This window comes from Patella vulgata, chromosome 1 (genome assembly GCF_932274485.2).
Source record: "Patella vulgata chromosome 1, xgPatVulg1.2, whole genome shotgun sequence".
Classification (NCBI taxonomy): domain Eukaryota; kingdom Metazoa; phylum Mollusca; class Gastropoda; family Patellidae; genus Patella; species Patella vulgata.
Window position 1 is genome coordinate 42,480,722 of NC_065879.2, and position 20,154 is coordinate 42,500,875.

The window sequence follows — 20,154 nt, forward strand, 5'->3', positions numbered from 1 at the left end:
AAAACGAACAAGCCTATTGAGTTTCAGCAAATTTCCGTTAATTACATCTAGAGTTATGGCCCTTTTTTCACTTTGTTGAATCTTGTGAACGTTTGAACGACAAAAGTTATCACCCAATCTGTAAGCTTATGATATATGCATCATTTAAATTAGTGAAATCAGGAAGCCTTTTGAATTTCAGCAATTTCCACCAATTACTTATAGAGTTATGGCCCTTGTTTTACTTTGTTGAACCTTGTGAACGTTCGTACGGCAAAAGTTATCATCTGATCTGTATGAAATTTATATGCATTATTTGAATTAGTAAAACAAAAAAGCCTGTTGAATTTCAACAATTTCTGTAGATTACTTCCAGAGTTGCGGCCCTTGTTTTAGTTTTTAGAACCTTGTGAACCCTCCAACAACGAAATATATAATGTCATCTGTATGATATTGTCTATTAAATGCCCCTAATTACCTACAAAAGAATAAAAATGAGACAACCCTTGTCGACTGCTCAGACGATTTAGCTGCTGTGGGCGTATGTTTTGTTGCCTGGCAACCTATCTTTTCAGATAGAATTTGATGCTAAAGGTCTAACTAATATTTAAACTGAAACATAGCATCTACAGATATTTAGTTTTCTCACTAAAATAGATATGGCCAAAACTAAATAATACTGTAATGGGAGTGACAATATTGTAATGAAGAGAAAAAATATCAAATGGAGTTTAATGTCTTACTGTTCTGTACCAACACGTATAATAAAGATGGGCGTACGTCATACATTATTGTTTGAGTGGGGGGGGGCATTGTAAGTGTACAACTAAATGTTTCCCCTTGTCCATGGCTCACTAATCAGGAGGTATGGGGTTTGATCCCTGTGTTGACCTAGACAGTTCCCCAAACTTTCCAGCGTTTTTTTCCCTTGTCAGTGGTGCAGGGAGTTGGGGGGGGGGGGGCTATGATGGGCAGCTTCCAGTTATTCGGATGGAATATAAAACTGAGGTCCCGTGCACACGTTGACGTGTATGTAAAAGAACTTTAAAATCAAAATAAAGAGTAAACTGTAATGTATGGTGGGCGTATGTTCATCTTTAGTTTGTAATTCGGCCGTAAATATCTGAACTAGAGGTTTACAGCTATCTGTAGTAAAAATAATGGAGGGGCTAATTGAAAGGGTATGTTGGTGTTGGTTTATGTTTTGGTGGAAAAATTATGTGGTTTCAATGCGATTTACAAAACTACGGACATAGTCTGGTCTCCATTACTTCATAGACATATTGCTCAACCAATGTCAAACATATCTCCTTGCTCATCAGACTAGGCACTCCGCTCATAATTTCTGGGTAAACACCCGCTCACCAACCCTTGCAGTTCCCTGTGACCCTATAATCGATACAAATATTGGACTTGTGTGCTCACACATGGTCTTGTGCGTCATACAGCATCAGCAGTCAACACGCACCTGAAATACTGTTACCAATTGCAAACATTTGACAGAAAGGGCGATAAAGGCGTATATTTATCTTTTTTTCTTGAGTGTTTCCACCAGGGTTCTTAATCCATTTTGAAATGAACCGGCCACGGGTAGGCCTAACAATAGTCGTCTTTTCAACAACAAACATGTTGGTTTATGCATACTCTATTCACGACAGTAAATGCATAATTCACTAATTGCATAACATATTCGGGATAATAATAGCTGAAACTCTGAATAAACAAGACCTTGGTAACTGCATACTTGTATTCATACATCGCTATAATATCAACATTTATAGTCATATTATTATTTCAGCAACTTGCATTGCATATTCCTACTTTTGCTTTCATCCAACTAAACGGAAGTTATAAATTAGTAAAAACTACAAGTACATAAAAATGTTTTTTTTTAAATTATTTTATTCGTAAGCACATGTTAATATATAAAGATAACAAAGTATATAAATAACAAAGTAGCACAAATCAGTTTCCGTGTATAGTCGGAACTCGGAATATGCTGTGCGTGCGAAAGGTCACGTGGCCAATTGCCGTGATTCAGATTAGTTTATTATTAGTGTTACCAGCATGGGTTCCACGTCGGCCGTATATGCCGGTCGACACCTACGGCTATGGAAAATGACCGTTTCTAGATCTGACCTAACGGTCATTTTGCACGCCGGAAAGAGGTTTTTTTTAAAAAAAAAAAAAAATTCAAACATGACTACGATCGACCTTTACTGTGTAACTATACAAGAATGCACGTCGTCTAGAAGCCAATCTCGTGATTGGTGTTATAGAGTTGTATATATAGTCGTCAACAGATTATACTGAGTGTTGTGTTGATAATTAATGATGAGTGTCTGGTAGTAGAGCAATAAATGTTAATTGATAAGTGGGAATCTAATCAACGGCGTGAAGCGGCCCATTGTTAATCATTCACGTATTGTCCACGTGTCATAAGAATTTTCAACAACAAAGCCGTTTACCGCTATTACGGCCAGGCACAATGTAAACGAGGTTATTATGATCTTCGAAAAAGGGCAATTGATATGAAGTATTGCTCTTCGAATCCAACCAACTGTCATATCAAATAAAAACAGCATAGAAATTACGTAAATCCTCAACAACGTGCGTGTTGGAAGAAAATGCATTTAAAAATAAAATATTTATAGTGGTATTACGGCCTTGTGGAAATTGTTGAAATAAAATCTAGAGATTAGTTAACTTGCTTACCAAACAATTAAGAAAAATACGTATTCCAGTTCTATTGTGCAGCAATATTGATAATTCCACGTGTAGAAAAAATGTCGTGTATATACGGTTACTCTCATACATGACCATATTCTAGGAGGCGCTAGTGTCGCTAGCCGTGAAGTTAGTTATCCGTTAGTCATTTACATGTAGTTATACATTATTAGGATTTACGTCACAATTCTGTGTCCCGTAATTCTGTAAGAGATGGTTTAAAACCCCAAAAATGTGAGATATATGCCATGGATAATTATATATTTATCTTCATTTCAAAGTTATTGTATTACAACTCAAAATTATCCAGGTCAGTGTGTTTTCTATATAGCACGTGTTAATTACGTGTGAGCTACTGAAATGGTTTTTCTCCGGCCAATTCAACTATTTCGTTATTTAAGTAGCCAAAACGGAATATTTAATTATTAAATAATTATCATGAGCCTTACTAATATTTCATTTTTAAGTCAAATATATTTTTTTGTGCACCCCATGGTGACAAAGTAGTATAGACACGTGAATTCACAATACCCCACCATGAAATATAACTTTACTTTGAAAAGTTTTTGTGCGTTATCAAAAGTGCGTTATCAAAAATGACCGACAGTGAAAATTTTGAAGTGGAAGCCCTGGTTACCAGTATACAATTGTCGGGATTTAATGCAGCAGGACTAGTTCGGATATCTGAGAGGATCTCTTCCTCAATTTCACTGGATATTAAAGAAATAAATTCACCACAACAATTAAAATCACGATGTAAACTTTCTGCCATTTCATGTCGCTGCTATTCAATTATTGTTCATAATTTTCGATGGCAATGTTTCTTTTTGCTATGAAATATGCATTTCGGATTAACGTCCGGTTTGAAATAATTTCTATAGATTTGGGAATTAAACTTTGTTCTGCCATCGTCTTTCTTTGCTGTGCAGGTATGATCGTCAGATTAATATGGTCTTTTATTGCCGATAATTTGGTTGACCTATATTGGACGTGGCAGGATCTCCGGCTTTTGGAATTTCCATTGACGACATACATGCTTGAAGTTGAAGGTCAACGCTGCCATCACTATCTTAGGTTAAATCTCGTTTACTGGTGTCATTCTGCGAGGTGTTCAAGTACTTGGCATGATTACCTCAATTAAGTTGTTTATTTATGAAATAAGCCGAAGGTATTCATTGTAATGATTGACTCTTTGATGGGTTTCTTAATCGACGAGTAATTAACTCTTTGTAATCGGCCAAAAGTAGATTGATTTATGATGTCATAGTGGCCGGTTCATTGTTTTACCAATCGGCCTGATAATTAATTCTTTGTAAATCGGCCGAAAGTAGATTGATTTGTGATAATTTAGTGGCCGGTTCATTGTTTTACCAATTGGCGAGATTAAAGATCAATCAGCTAAATCCGACAAAAAACAGCCGATTAAGATCCCTGGTTTCCACCCCCCCCCCCCCAAAAAAAAACAAACCCACATACAATTGGAATAAAAACGGTTAAAGGTTTCAAAATATTCCACAAGCCAGTCGGACTTGTGCTTTTTAAATTTTTTCTTGTCAGACCAAAAATATAAATCTACTGGCATTCGGACCAGTGCTAATTTCGTTACTGCCAGCGTGGGGGGGGGGGGGGGTCAACCTAGCTGAAAAGTGTACCAGTTTTCTAGTATTAAGGGGGGTTGGGTGGCCGAATGGTTAGCACGTGCGTGCTGTATCATAAAGCCTGTCATTGAGTCAACTGGCGTGGTTTTGAATCCCAGGTTGTACGTGACAAGGAATAGGGTCGCCTGTCCAACCTCGTGGGTTTTCTCCGGGTCCTCCGGTTACCTCCCAGTGCTAAAGACCCCTACGCGCAAGCGAATTATTGAAATAAAATTAAACCATATGTTAGTCCCGAAATAACCCAGTTTGTGTCGAGTGGAAGTTAAACCCCATTTCTCTCTCTCTCTTTTCTAGTATTAATGCATGCATATCTGATATAATCAGAATGTAAATCTGTCGGGTATCTGGTGGTGGGTGTGGTACAGATTTCAGCTGATCTGGCGTAACTGTGGTCTGGAAATTAGATAACTCTTGTCAAGGATACTATACCACTACAAATGTCTGGCAATTATAGCTCTGTCAGGGATACCCCGCCACTAGAAATTCCTGTAATAAATGAAGGTTTTGTAATAACTGAAGATGTGTACGGTACACTGTTGTACGATATTCATGTGGTACACTTTTGAGCTAATCTTGCCTAGTTGGGGGCCATGGCATTTTGGGCGTGGAATACCACACCCACCACCAGATACCTGGCAGACTTACAATCTGATGATACCCGATACGCATGCTTTGATACATTTTCCTAAAAAGCTAAGTGAAAATTAGTAATGATATGTGAATTTCTTGCTGACAATGAGGTGTCTACAGCTACTTCAAGCAATACTATTATTACTTATTTCATTTATTACAGATTGTTGTCGGTCCTTTATTTTCCCTGTTTGAATATTATTAGTACCAGGTAACATGAATCATAAGCATTTCAGAGTGTAGAAAACATGTGGGTTTTTTCCCAGTTTTCTGTTTTCCTAACATAGCTAAAGACTTGTATTTTGAAGTGAATATTGAATGATTGAAATGAAGACAATACCTTCTAGACCCGACTAGAAGTTAAATTCTATCTATTGCTTTTTCAATTAAAACGATTTTGTATTCCCTATCTCTGTTTGAATATTATTAGTACCAGGTAACATGAATCATAAGCATTTCAGATTGTAGAAAACATGTGGGTTTTTTCCCAGTTTTCTGTTTTCCTAACATAGCTAAAGACTTGTATTTTGAAGTGAATATTGAATGATTGAAATGAAGACAATACCTTCTAGACCCGACTAGAAGTTAAATTCTATCTATTGCTTTTTCAATTAAAACGATTTTGTATTCCCTATCTCTGTTAATATCTTTCCCCTGGCTTGATAAATTGATAAATGAATGTCAGCTTGTCGGACAGGAAAGAATCTAGGTATTAAATAAATTGTATTTTGAGATGATAAAAGCAGCCTGTTTCATAGGGCTTCTTCAATTCAGTTTGTTGAACAAATGAGAAATTATATGTAACAAATTCCCATGTATTGGGTAAAAAAGTAATATTGAAAGAGTTATTCCCCTTTTGGGGAAACATTACTCTTGAATGTGGTCTGTTTTTCTGAGCTAATATTTAATGCGCAGACTCTCTCCAAGGAATTGCTTTTATCAGTTTTCATCCTATATCTTGAAGAGCATTGCCAACTATAGATTGTAATATTTGAAGGTGAAAGTATTGAATGGCATGTCTTCTACTGAAAGGGTAGCCATTTAAGGTATTAGACTTGGAGGTATTAGATAGCCAATAGTTTGTAATTGTTCGTGGTAATCATAGCTAGTTATTGATTATATTTTACCCCAATTTACGCGAGTCAGTGGAAGCTGATTTCATTTTCTTTTAGACATCTCGTCAAGTAGAGATTAACTAGCACCTCGATAGCATAACATTGGCTGCAAGGTCTCGTTATGTAAACGCTAGGGCAGTGTTGATGAGTTTTCATGACTTATGCACAGGTCTATTAATAGTTTTTATTTGATAACATTTGAATTGAATAATATATTATTTATATTAGTAAATGCAGGGGAAGTACTCAGCACACAACAACAAACACAAAACAATAAACTAATGATAAATATGCCAAGGAGACAAAATATGGCCCTGTAAGCAATCAGTGGATTATCAAATCAAGTGAATGGATTCCTGTGTGAAGAGTAGGCAGTATCTAATCAATATTCAAAAGTTGCATCGATTAATTCTCTCAAAATTAGGAGTTGTTGATAGTTCTGAATCTGATACATTGGAAGCTAACCTTCTATGTAATCATATGCATATTTGTTCTGAATGGTTACATGTAGTTCACCATAAAAGTCAGCTGATGAATTATTTTATTAAAAATTGATATGCACTTATAATAAGATTTGATAATTAATAATCAAATCCACCCCACACACAAAATTACAAATTTTCGACCGACATTATGTAGGTTGAGGTCTTGATTATTCAACAGATAACTGGGCTTAAGGTATTGCAATTGATTGTTACTTTGTTTCTCACAGTTGTCAGGGAGATACATAGTTTTAAAGAAATTGGTCGATATTAGACTTGGGAGATTTTGACATAAAATTAATGATGTTTTTGTATTAAGCATTAAGCTTTTGAAATTGAATATAAATATTTTGTTAGTATGGTAGTGACTCAATCTGATTAAAACATAGATCCTATTTCGTTTCGTTTTTTATAGTTAAAAATTTCATTTTACTTGTCTTTACTACACTAGGATCTGGAAGAGTTGTTATCATTGATGTTTTCTGGATTATGTGAGGGATTAGCCAATGAAATGGTCTGTTACGGCGAGCTTTTGGCGTGAGGTGCATGGAACTGTGGGTAATCTACTAGAAACATCAATGCCGATTGGTTGATCAAATATCTGAAAAGTCATAGGGTCAAAAGCCGCTTGTATGAAATGAAATGAAATGGGGATTATTGTCCTTCTGTTCTGCTCCTAAACTGGGCTAATGAAGACGGGCATACATCTGATGCAACCTCCCAAAACAACTGGTCAGATCTTCATGTACGTAGTGTAGGCCATCGAAAGTATAAAAAAAACGAAACGAAATATAGAATAGATCTGTATTATAATGAGATTGGCTAGTGACTAGAAAATTATTTCTGTGGAATCAGTAGTATGTTGGTGGCTTGCCTGTAAATGAGTTAATAAGCATATTACGTTGTTATCAGTACCTTTTAGGCAAATGGTTGTTCCATGGGGAGTTGGTCTAGAGCCTGTTACCAGTAATTATTTAGATTCATAGTATACACTGGCATTATCAGTATTGCATGATCAGTAACTTAGTAAAACAAAATTTTCCACTTGTTATAAATCAACAAGAAATTTTGCTTTTGAAATCAAGTCCAAACCAACTCTCTGTCAGTGGACTTATTTGAGGTGGGGTGGGGAAGAAAGCAGGTAACTATGAAATAGATAAGATTTTGTACTGTCAGTCGAATTTTGCCATCATTAAAATCTGAATAAATATAGATGGCCTTTTGTTTAGCTTTGTTTATATACTGAGCGCCATGGAAAACGCATCACTTAGTTTTTCGTATAACAAAATGATCCTGTAAACATATCTTATTTATTTTGCTTCTTATTGTGAGCAATATTTAAATGGGAACACATCAATAACAACACATTTATACACTTATGGATGTTTAATCTGTAATCAAGGGTACAAAGTCAGAGGGGTCGAAACCAAAAGTACGACACAGATGTCAGTAGCGCGTGTGTCCTCCACGGGCCATCATCACGGTAGGTTACAGCATTAACGCGACCCTTGCAAATGTGTAGGGCGGTCCGGTGATGAAATGTGTAGCCTCCCCACACCATTACACTTCCCCCACCCCATCGATTCGTTTCGAAGACGCAGCAGTCTGCAAGACGTTCCCCAAGACGTCTCCACACACGTTGACGGCCATCGGCGTGATAAAGATGAAAGCGACTCTCATCACTGAAGAGCACACTTTGCCAGTCTACTCTTCTCCATGTCCGATGATCCCTGAGGATAGCTCCAACATAAGGTCGTCGTGCACGGAGTCCTACTTTTCTTAGACGACGTCTTACGGTGTTGGCACTTACTGATCCTTGTCTTCCGACGACTGCTGCACCTGTTCGAGTCGCTGGGCGGAATCTGTCACGCAGATGAGTGACCCGGATGTAGCGGTCTTGAACCTGGGTTGTAACGCGTTGTGGAGCAGGACGTTGACGGTCACGTGTTGATCCAGTAACTCGAACACGTTCCACCAACCTTACGGTAGTGGACTGATGACAATTGAAGTGTCTGGCAATAGCACGTGTAGACATGCCAGCCCGGGACATTCCAATGGCTTCATTCCGTTGATTTTCAGTAAGTCTCAGCATCTCTAGCTCGATTCCTTCACACGTCCAACAACAAATTACAACAGATTGACGTTTCACAGTTCATGTACTGCACATTAAGTTGAAAACATGCTTTTAAAGGGCTCACACACAATGCTGCACGTGAATATTGGATTTTTCATGTGCATCTCGTGCAATTTTTTTTTGTGCATACAGGCCAATATTTTTTGCGTTTGGGAGCATTGTGTGAAACAATAGTTCATAGTATTGCATAATATTATACATACAAAACCACCTAGTAATAAAATATTTGGGAAAAAAAAGTGATGCGTTTTCCATGGCGCTCAGTATATATGTATTTCAAATGACAAAAAATTTATTAAGACATTCACCATATTGAATGCTCTCCATGGTTTTTGTTACGAATTCTCAGCAGATGCACTTTCTTTATAATCTTATGTCAGACAAATCTGATTGATTCTGGTCAAATTTGAAACCAATCACCAATGCTAGCATCTCATATTAAGGATGTAAATGGTTACTCGATTAACGGGTTACGGTTCGGTTCAGCCAGCTGACCGATTTGATATTCCCTTGACCGTTATTCGTTCTATATAAAAATGTCAGTGTACATCGACTAGTAGTACACTCGCATTAACCCACACTCTCTTATTCACATTATACGTTGATACAAAACTTCTCCGGTTATAAAACGACCGTATTCACTGCTTGAAAACATGTAGAAAATTTATGCCGTGAACAAAGTATCTTTCGTCCCTCGCACGTGAACAAATGGTATAATCTTTTCTTCGTTTCATTTTCTCGATGGGGTCACGTGTGGTAAACATAAGAATTTATAGTATTTGTAGTATTTGAATAGAAACACGCTTTGAGTTTAATCTGGTGGCCATAACTAATCGTTTTATAAAACATTTGATAAAATGTTGTTTTCGTGTTACAACTTAAATAAATTTATCTTGTTTACTGTAGTTCACTTTGTTTTTTTTCAACTAAGATTTTTGTGGAAAGTGCGTGGGTGATTTATTTATTTTTTTTATATTCAAAGATTCATGACAAGCTAGTCTACCATGCTACATCTTTGTCATTATAAACATAGTTTCGATTAAAATTTGGTGTTTTATTCTCTATACAGTTAATAAATTAGAGTACTGACAATATTTCTCACAGGCCCGCCATTAATCATTTTATAAGATTCCCCACCAGTTGTTCATGTTTAGGCCATGGACTACATGTATATAAGCCTATACTTATAATAATGTTTTGACTAATGTTATGTTGAATATGATGTTTTGTGAAATTAGTATATTTTATTTTCTTGTTGAAAGATCTTACGGCTCTAAGACTCTCCAGAAAAGAGCAACTTATTGCGTTGTATCGTCGGGCTGGGTAATCTTTATGGAAAACTAAATGGGACAATATTCATGATTTATTTTTCTACATTCCAGTTTGAACATTTTAGACACGAACACAACATTCTAAACTAATAATTCTTGTTTTCTACATTTTTTAATTATTTTTTAATTTTAATATTTAATGATATATAAAAGTTACCGATAAAACGCAAAAAAAAATAAACATAAAGTCAATTTGTTGTTTAAAATGTTGATTTTGTGCATGAAATGTTTACATAAGAATGTGGAAACAAGAATCATTAGTTTAGAATGTTGCGTTCATGTCTAAAATATTCAAACTGGAATGTAGAAACAAGAATCATGAATATTGTCCCATTTGGTCTTCCATAAATCTTGAGTACAGTTTTATTATTTACTGCATATGAAATTGAACGTAATGCTGTGCGCGAATAAAGACACTGAACTAAATTTATTATTGGATTACATTATAACATTGCACATTAAAATGGAGGTAGGTGGGGGCCTTAGAATATTCCTATATTTATAATGGGTCGAATACTAATAACATCTAATCATTTTTCCGATCTGTCACACAACGGCACATGATACCTGGGCAAGTGATGACCACGTGGTAACATACCATTGTATTACCAGTACATCATGACCCTTTTGACTGTTAGACGACTGAATGTTTCCTTCAGAGAAATTTGAATGAAAAACAAAATAAGCTGCAATGAATAAACTCTTAGGACTTAGTGTCTAATAGTTTATATTTAAAATTAAGTTAAAGGGACAATAACACTCTTGCTGGCTTGAAAGCTCCAGAAAAAAAAAAATATCTCTATCTATGTACTAGATGTTTAAGTGTCCTACATGTACCTGTTGTGTAAATTATCCATTACATCCTATTTTACTTGTCCAGAGGGTTCGAAAATATTTTTAAATCGAAGTTTCATTTGAAAAGGTTTACCTTAGACGTTTCAAACCATTATGTTGAATTTTTCAAAATTTTTAAATAAGGTGTGTTAAGATGAAATTTGTATCATCAATTAATTGAAATATTCTAAAATAGTACAATTTGTTGACCAGAATAAAGATTGGGACATATTATTCAGTTACAACAAGAGTGGTATTGAGCCTTTAAACAGTGTGAAATGTAAAGACTTTAATCCTGTTTTGTACGGCACCAACAATTAATAACTCTTGCAACTAAAAAGTGAATCGGTTGACAGGTCACGGTCCAGTTTTTCCCATGGGTTAACAGGTTCAAATTTTTTTGACTCTTTACCTCATATCCTTATAATCAATACTATTGAATTCCCAAAATGAATTATGTTAACATGAAACATAAAGTAAATAAAGAAGTTAAGATTTGGATATGTGTACAATCTGCAATGAGAATCTCTTGATTAAAGTGGATATTTTTGCAGAGGATCGATCCATCATGCACAGAAAGTGGAGCATGTATAATGTTGTATTATAGCTGAATTCAGTAACAAGATCTCATTTATTGTCCCCCTACTTTCGAAGAAAGCAGTGGACTACAGTAAACTTCGCATAAGTCAGATCTAAGTGGACTGACCAATTTTATCCGATTTAAGCGAAGATCAGAGTTAGCCGAAGACCGAAATTCAATCTTGGCTCGATTAGAAATAAACTGCAAGAGCCGGATAATAACTGACTCAAAGTAGTGCCCATTAATCGGATGCCGGATAAATTCTATAATGTCAATGTCTGTACTGCGTTCCGAGGTTTTTTTCTTGTGATTGTTTGTTGATAAGTAAATTATTAAATGATGCGTGAACACTGAATGGTTGATTGTATATTATTGAGCTGAGTTCTGACTTACCCCTACAGCTTTAACTGCTAATTAAAAATCCAATACCGGCAATAGATTACAATTCACTAGTACAACAATTCCCTTACATAATATTATAACATATATAGCGATAATCATATTGACCAAAAAGCAATAACAGAAGCTGCAGAATAGGGTACATGTACAAGTAGAAAAAAACATGTGTCATTTAAAAAGTCAGCAACATATTCCGAGTGGGGGCGAATAGAAGATCCTCCTGACTGGTAATGTTAGGAACTAGTTTATTCGTTAACGGCACATTCTGATTGTGAATTCAATAAAAAAATTTAACTGGATTTAAAATTAATTTATACTGAGGAATTTCCGAGGGAATCTTTCGATTATATTGTTGGAGCATTGTTTTATTAAAATTGCATTGACAGTTTATCACTCGTAAAAAGGCACAGCCAACTTCCCCATCTGGTGCAGCATGCATTCAGTCCATGTATTATAATGCCCATGAAATTATCTTGTCTGTTATTGTCCGTTGTTGACAGTGATAATTCTATTATTGCACCGTGTCAAATAGGCGGATTTGAGGCAAAATGATAGGGGAAAGTATTTTGGGGCTCTGTGCATGGAATACCTAACTGCATTTTAGGCCATCGGTACGAAACTGACTTAGTCAAATTCTACTAAACATACTGCCGATCTGACTTATGTCGAAGGAAAAAAGCCCAAATTAGATCAAATGGACCGAACATTTGGATCCGAGTTGAGCAAAGATCCGACTTATATGAATCCGACTTATGCGAGGTTTACTGTATTAAAATGGGTTCGTCTGTCTGTCCGTCACATTTTGGGACACAATAACTCTCCTTCTAATTGAGCTAGAATGCTCACACTTGGTGTAGGTATTTATTAGTTCAGTACCTTGATGGAGTTCGAAGATGAGCATTTTCTGCTTAGGGTAAGCAGAGATAAGCAATTTGATTGGTTGATGCTTTGGGACACGATAACTTTAGTTCTAATTAAGTGAGTGTGATGAAACTTGGCGTATAGTTTCATTACATCAATACCTTGACTAAGTTTGATAATGAGCATTTTCTGCTCAGGTTAAACAGAGCAATAAGCAATTTGATTGGCCAAGACTCTGGAACACAATAACTCTCTTTCTTTTATTGAGCTGAAACGCTCAAACTTGGTTCGAGGTGTTTATTAGGCCATTGCCTTGATTGAGTTCGAAGATGAGCATTTTCTGCTTAGGGTAAGCAGAGATAAACAATTTAATTGGTTGATTCTTTGGGACATGATAACTTTAGTTCTAATTAAGTGAGAGTGATGAAATTTGGTGTATAGTTTTACTACATCAATACCTTGACTAAGTTCGATAATGAGCATTTTCTGCTTAGTGTAGTGTAAGCAGAGCGATAAGCAATTTGATTGGTCGAGACTTTGGAACACAATAACTCTCATTCTAAAGCTAGAATGTTCACACTTGGCGTAGGTGTTTATTAAGTCAATGCCTTGATGGAGTTCGAAGATGAAAATTTTCTGCTTTGGGTAAGCAGAGATAAGCAATTTGATTGGTTGATCCTTTTTGACAGGCTAACTTCAGTTCTAATTGTGAGAGTGAGGACACTTGGTGTATAGTTTTATCAGATCAATACCTTGACTAAGTTCGATAATGAGCATTTTCTGTACTGGGTAAGCAGAGCGATAAGCAATTTGATTGGTCGAGACTTTGGAACACAATAACCCTCTTTCTAATTGAGGTAGAATGTTCAAATTTGGTGTAGGCATTCATTAGGTGAATGCCTTGATGGCGTTTGATGATAAGCATTGTCTGCTTACTATAAGCAGAGCTAAGTAATCTGATTGGTTAATGCTTTGGGGCACGGTAGCTTTGGTTATAATAAAGTGAGAGTGATGAAACTGCGAATATAGATTCATAATTATATCATTACCTTGACTAAGTTCGATGATGAGAATTTTCTGCTTAAGCTAAGGAGCGATAAGCAATTTGATTGGTCAAGACTTTGGAACGTAACAACGCAATTTTAATTGAGGTAGAATGTTTAAACTTGATGTAGATGTTCAATGATTAACATTTCGAGCTAAAGCTAAGCAGGGCTAAGCAATTTCATTGGTTGATGCTTTGGGACAAGATAACTTTGATTCTATCTGATAGAGATTGATGAAACTTAGTGTATAGTTGATAATCAGTTTGATTGCTTGATACTTTTGAAAAAAATAAATGTGCGATTAATTAATATGTGTCATCTATTTATTTTCGGATTTCGGCAGGGGACATCAGCCTCAATGTTGGCTTGTTTCTATATTATGATTATGTTGTACTATAAAATTGAAACCATTTTTTTCACATACACACATACAAGTACTGACAAGAGACAGATTGTATATCATTACAGTTGGTAGCTGTACATAATATTACAGGAATAAATTATGTCATTATTTATATATTTAATTTACAGATATACAAGAATTTTATGAATGTACATTATTAGATGATTCCAAGACAAATCAAGAAAAGACATTAGAAACATTACGTGTGGCGAGTAAATGGGAACATGAACTACCAATCACAAATAATTTACCGAAAATGGATGTGAGTATAATGGATACGTTTTTAAAACATGGTGCTTTTGCTTTTGGTACATGTACAATATACATGTTCCCTGAAAATATTAGAGAAAAGTGCTATATATAGAGTGATAGGCTATGAAATCACACGTCTTTTATGAATGGAATATTTGATCGTTTTATGCAAAAATAGTCCACTAGAAATTTGCCAAGGTCTGAACTGCCACATGTGACAACGCCTCGACAAGACTGGCACATTATCTGGGATTTTTACAGTATTACTATTCTACTGTTCCTACTGACGCTGTTTATCACTGACTATGCTCTGCTGGTCTGCATATCAAACAGGCTGTTGTTCTGAATCGACTGCATCAAGGTCTGTACTCATGTTTCAGTGAATACAGCACACGCCACGGGCAGCACATGGCTGCTTGAATGGCCTACTCTCTTTCCTGATCTTACACCAATTGAGAATATGTTGGACAGCAAGTGACGTCGTCTCTTGCAGGGTCTCCTAGTGCAAAATCTTAGACCTCATGAATCAGCTCGACCAAATACAGTGTATAATACAAGGGTTAAACAGTGTTTATTCTTTCACTTATGTATTAATACATTGCATTTAATGACCTAGTTTTTATTGAAATTATATCAAACATTTTTGAATGCTCATTGGTATTATATAATATGTATTTAGAATTGAATTAACATTGATGGCATACTGGGGTTTATTAGAAAAAGTAACTGAATTCAAATAATGTGTCACCCATCATCATAGACATATTTGTGTTCATACAAACAGATAGTGCATGTAGGTTACATACTTTGATTATAAATCATTTCTGGACTAAAAAAAAATTGACTTTCTGTGGAAAAAAGTTCCGTTTTGGTTGTTTTCTGTTTGTTTTAAACTGGGTGGACATGTACAGTATTCCAAACATAGTTATCTCCCTTCAATAGTATTTATGAATTTCCTCTTTTTTTTTGAAACCCCCCCCCCCCCAAGAAACCCTTATGATTTAAAATTCACAAAATATATTCACCTTCTTTTTTTTCTTAAAAATTTTCACTAAATACCGAATAATTATTTATGCGCATTTTTTTAACAGCTAAATTCACCAATTGAAGAAGATTTGCCCCCACCCCCTCCACCATTAGAAGCTGATTCAAGTAAAACTAGAGATCCTAGCCCCCCACCCCCACCACCGATTGTGGAAAAGACACACCCTACTAACATGAGATCCGCAGCTGCTACTGGTAGATCTCATCAAGCTGAATTTCAAGAAGAAGAAGAAGAAGAAGAGGAACAGGAACAGGGATATGACCGAGAGCTTCCACCTGCTGTATGTATAGAGTTATCTGTCCTTTTTTCATTGATATTTTTTGATGCATTCCTAGTGTGTAAGCAAGTTGACTTTCGGAAAGCAGTGTACTCGGGTATTATTTAACTATTCATTCTGCAGTCAATGCAGCTTCTGAGATGAATTTTGGATCTGATTTTTGAAAATGTAAATCTCTTAAAATAAATATAGGATTATATAGAATTTAAACTCCAATCAGTTTCGTATTCCATGTATATTTTTCAATATTAAATGTCAAGACTTTAAACTATGAAACAAGCAAAGATAAGTAACTCCTGTATGTTTTATCTTTTCTGATTTTGATGATGATCAATCTTAACTGAAAAATTAACAACATTGGTTAAGCCACAAAAGATTAAGCACCCCCCCCCCTTCTTTTTCATCCATCCTTTCTCTTTGCCTGTTCCTACTTATCAACTTTATCAATTTTCAGAAGTCCTGGTTGACAGGTCTGCATTGGTTACCATATTCTGTAGTTTGATGGCCACTGCTAAACTGTTACAATAATTATTTTGAGTTGAGTTCAAATCGATTTTAAGAGATTTATGTTTTCAAAGAAAAGTCCCTTGATCCTAAAGAAATGAAAGACCCATTTCTCTTAGTTCTCTGGTCACAAGTGTATCGTTTGGACATTTACATCACAGTACTAACACATAACTCAGTACATTTAAAATAGATAATGCAGTCTCATCTGCCAGAATAAACATTACACAAATATAGGACAGAAATACTGAACCATTGTACTACATCCATATACTCACAAGCACATAATGTTGTACTTCTAAGCTCATGCAAATACAGAATTGGCGACAAAATTATGATGATATATTTCAATGAAACACTGGAAATTTAGATATGAATTATTTCCTCCAAAATTAAATCATTTGATAGTTTCAAATCATTTCTACAAAGGTGAGTAACTTATTTTCACTTTATTAATGTACAATTTTGGAGAACATGAAATTGTTTTCCCTGTCTGCTTGGAGATGTTTATGATTCTTCTTTCAGTTTCCTGTTGAATGAAAACTTTCAACTTATGTTTAGCGTTACCATATCCACCGTGTATTGACTTGTGTCCTAGACTCCTTGCGAACAGAGAGCCAAGAAAAAATAACCGCTATGACACTCACATTTGGAGTCAACATAATTTAACCTATATGACCAAAAAGCCCATTAAATTGCCTTTCTAATGATATAAGTTTCGTTTTTGTTCTTTATTGGTAATGTACTCAAAACACAAGTTAAAAAGTACCGACGCAAAAGGTTATGTCACTGACAGTGTGCCATTGTTTTACCATTAGCAAATTGTTTTGCGCTCACGGCACGCCCGTATTTTGGAGCGGTACCTAGCTTAGGATTCCCATTGCGAGGGGAACCTCTTCACCTTCGACATTGAAACTTTCATCCAATCATGAGGAGGTCTTCCGCAAGGTTCTGCATCATCCTCGATCAAAATGGCGTGTGTACTTTTTGAGAGGTGAACGTTTTAAAAGATTAATGACAATTTTTTCCGAAATCCTATGCTGCAGCTTGAATTTTTAAATAGTGAGTACGTTTATGAAATATCGTAGAATGTAATGATATAAGTCTCGACGGTAATAAAAACTATTATTATAGAAGAATAAGCCGCAGAAGTTCGATTTTCGATCGGATTTCTCACGCTGTGAAAATTTGTGGTCCGATTCCATTCGTAGCGTAATAGCGCTCCCCGATGACGCAGATTTGTTTACGTCACGTGATTGCTTTTGTTGCGTCTGATTGGACAAGTTCACATGGCATTTCAGCTGTAGGAATGGAAGGTGGGATATAAGGCTGACCTTAAAAATATCTCTGTTTCGCCTAACGCGACCGACTAACTAAAACCACCCCCGACTTAAATTATTTTATTGCACTTTTCCGCGATCTTTTTATTTTATTTTGTGTGTCAACCTGAAATATATCACGAGAGTTATTTCCCTTTACTATGGCTACTGTTCGATTCATTACTGAAACTGGTTGATCAAGACGAAAGCGTCATTGGTGTCGCTTCTCAACAAAATGGTTGCAGACGAAAGCATGTCCATTCCCACGAAATGATTCTGCCTCAATGTCTGTGGGGCGTCGTTTTAAACATGACAACGATATTTTCAATATCCATTTTCGAGAAAAATGAAGGTACAATCCGCACGATCGTTAAAAGCGTATTGAAGGAGTTTCGCACTTCAAGTTCGTGGCAAATCGTGTGCGAGTCGTGCATCACGAAAAATCCCGATGTCATTGATTTGTTTGCCAATAAAAAAAGACGAATGTTTCCACCCGGAAAATTATCAAGCTGTCAAATTAGCTCTTAAAAGTTCGTTACTTTTTACTTCAGACCAAAAATTCATTAAACAAAATTAATGAATCTGTACAGCTAATAAGTTTTCTGTATTGATTTCTCTGACTTTAAAAAAAAAAATCTGAAAAAACACCGACCTACCGACCCTTCTCCTCGATTGTGGGTCGGGTTTGGTGAAACAAAGATATTTTTAAGGTCAGCCTAAACAAAAGACGGTTATTTGATTTTAATTTACTGAAACCGAAAGACAAACTAGTTAATTATAGATATTAATAAAATTATTAAAACTATTTAAAACTGTAATTAAGCTTATTTACCAAACATTTTCTCAATAATCAGGTGGGTTACATGTATCAATATTAAATAATATTATCATTTTGATTAAAATGTAACTCATTTAAAATGATATCTCTTTGATCTGGACAAAAAATAAAATTATTAATTGTGTAAATATGATTTTTTTGAGATGTGGGTAGTATCTGTTTATAGTTATCTCTTAAATGCACATAAAATAGAGCTACAATTATTTTATGAACAACAGTCGATAAATTGTTTTTAAGTCAAAAAGTTATTAAAATTAAAAAACACAACCCAATTTATATGGAAAACAATCACTGGTTTCTACAAATATAGCACAACGTTTCTACAAGTATTCTGTTATTGTTTTTAAGCACAAATAATTTAATTAAAGGTCGCTCACGGCTATAGGCAGAACTTGCAGAAGCCAATAGGGGTCTCACATTTTTGATTGTAGGCCTACAGCGAAACAATTAAAGCTAAGTTGTACAAGGAATATTATTATTAATATTAATTCTTAATCAAACACGGCCCTGTCTTTGAATTGTGCATATTATTATTACATAAATGTAAACACGTAAGAAATGCAGTATCCCTTTTCCATATTGGTCTAGTACGGTATGTACCAGTGATGGGATTTCAAAAATAAAGGGGCATAACTCTTATCATTATTTAAGCAGAAGAATTCATACCACAATTAAAAATCACATGTCGATAAAATATTCAAATCCCGTACGTAATAAAAATTCATATTCATACCACAATTAAAAATCACATGTCAACAAAATATTCAAATCCCATACGTAATAAAATAGGTGAACCTCGCTAATTTTCATATTTAATTCCCGTACGGCTTTCAAATTTATGTCAGTAATATTCCTACATAATTAAGCATTTTCGTAATACATTGAATGAAAGCTTGCCGATCCTGCTTCGGCATCAAATTCACAACCCTAATATTCCTTCAAAATTACGTGTCTCCGTTTATACCGCAGCAAATGAATGCAGAACTTCCGAAATAAGAATAGTTTGTGATGTTGGAACATCGTTTTTTCTTTATAAAATGTCAACAAAATATTCCAATCCGTGCGTAATAGAAATAGCAACACCTCACTATTTTTCATATTTAATTCCTGTATGGTTATGGTATTCAAATGTATGTCAGTAAAAAAATAATATTCCTACAAAATTACGTGTTTTCGTAATACGATGGAATGAAAGTTTGCCGATCCGTACCTACTTCAACCGCAGCCAGTAATATTCCTCCAAAAATTACATGTCTTGGTTTATAGGGCAGCAAATGAAAGAAAGGCGTTTAAAATAATAATTACATTGATAGTTAAACCACTCGTGAAAATGCATAGCTAACTTCAGCGTATGGCGTACGTGACTCATAGCACATAGCTTCATAGTAAGCGCTGCCTTATATGTTAAGCAATTTTCGTACGGTAGTCGAGATCGCAGGAAAGTGCCACTGTGGATGAGAATTTCTATATATAAGACATAAAAAAGATATCGCAGACAAAATGACTGTCCATTGATTTAGGGTGTTATATAATCTTACGATATGTGACATCTATGATGACTAGTTTATAGATGCTGTCAGCTCACATCAATGCGATTAAAATGTTTGACAATGGAGAAACCACTGGTAAACACGTGGAATAAAATTATAATCACTCTTATTGGATTGATGAATAGTCCGACAAAGGGGAAGCAGTGACTTATTGTTTAAGATTAGATTAATGAATTGTCCGATAAAGGAT

General features: G+C 35.3%; 1 protein-coding gene across 4 annotated transcripts in view; it reads left to right on the forward strand.

Moving 5' to 3' along the window:
• LOC126820647 (disks large homolog 1) overlaps nt 1–20,154 on the forward strand; it is a 358,192-nt gene that overhangs the window by 48,093 nt on the left and 289,945 nt on the right. For all 4 annotated transcript variants that reach the window (XM_050548725.2, XM_050548744.2, XM_050548735.2 and 1 more), the window contains exons 3-4: nt 14,308–14,441; nt 15,523–15,756. In XM_050548725.2, coding sequence (XP_050404682.1) covers nt 14,308–14,441; nt 15,523–15,756 — 368 coding nt within the window. The remainder of the gene's footprint in view (nt 1–14,307; nt 14,442–15,522; nt 15,757–20,154) is intronic.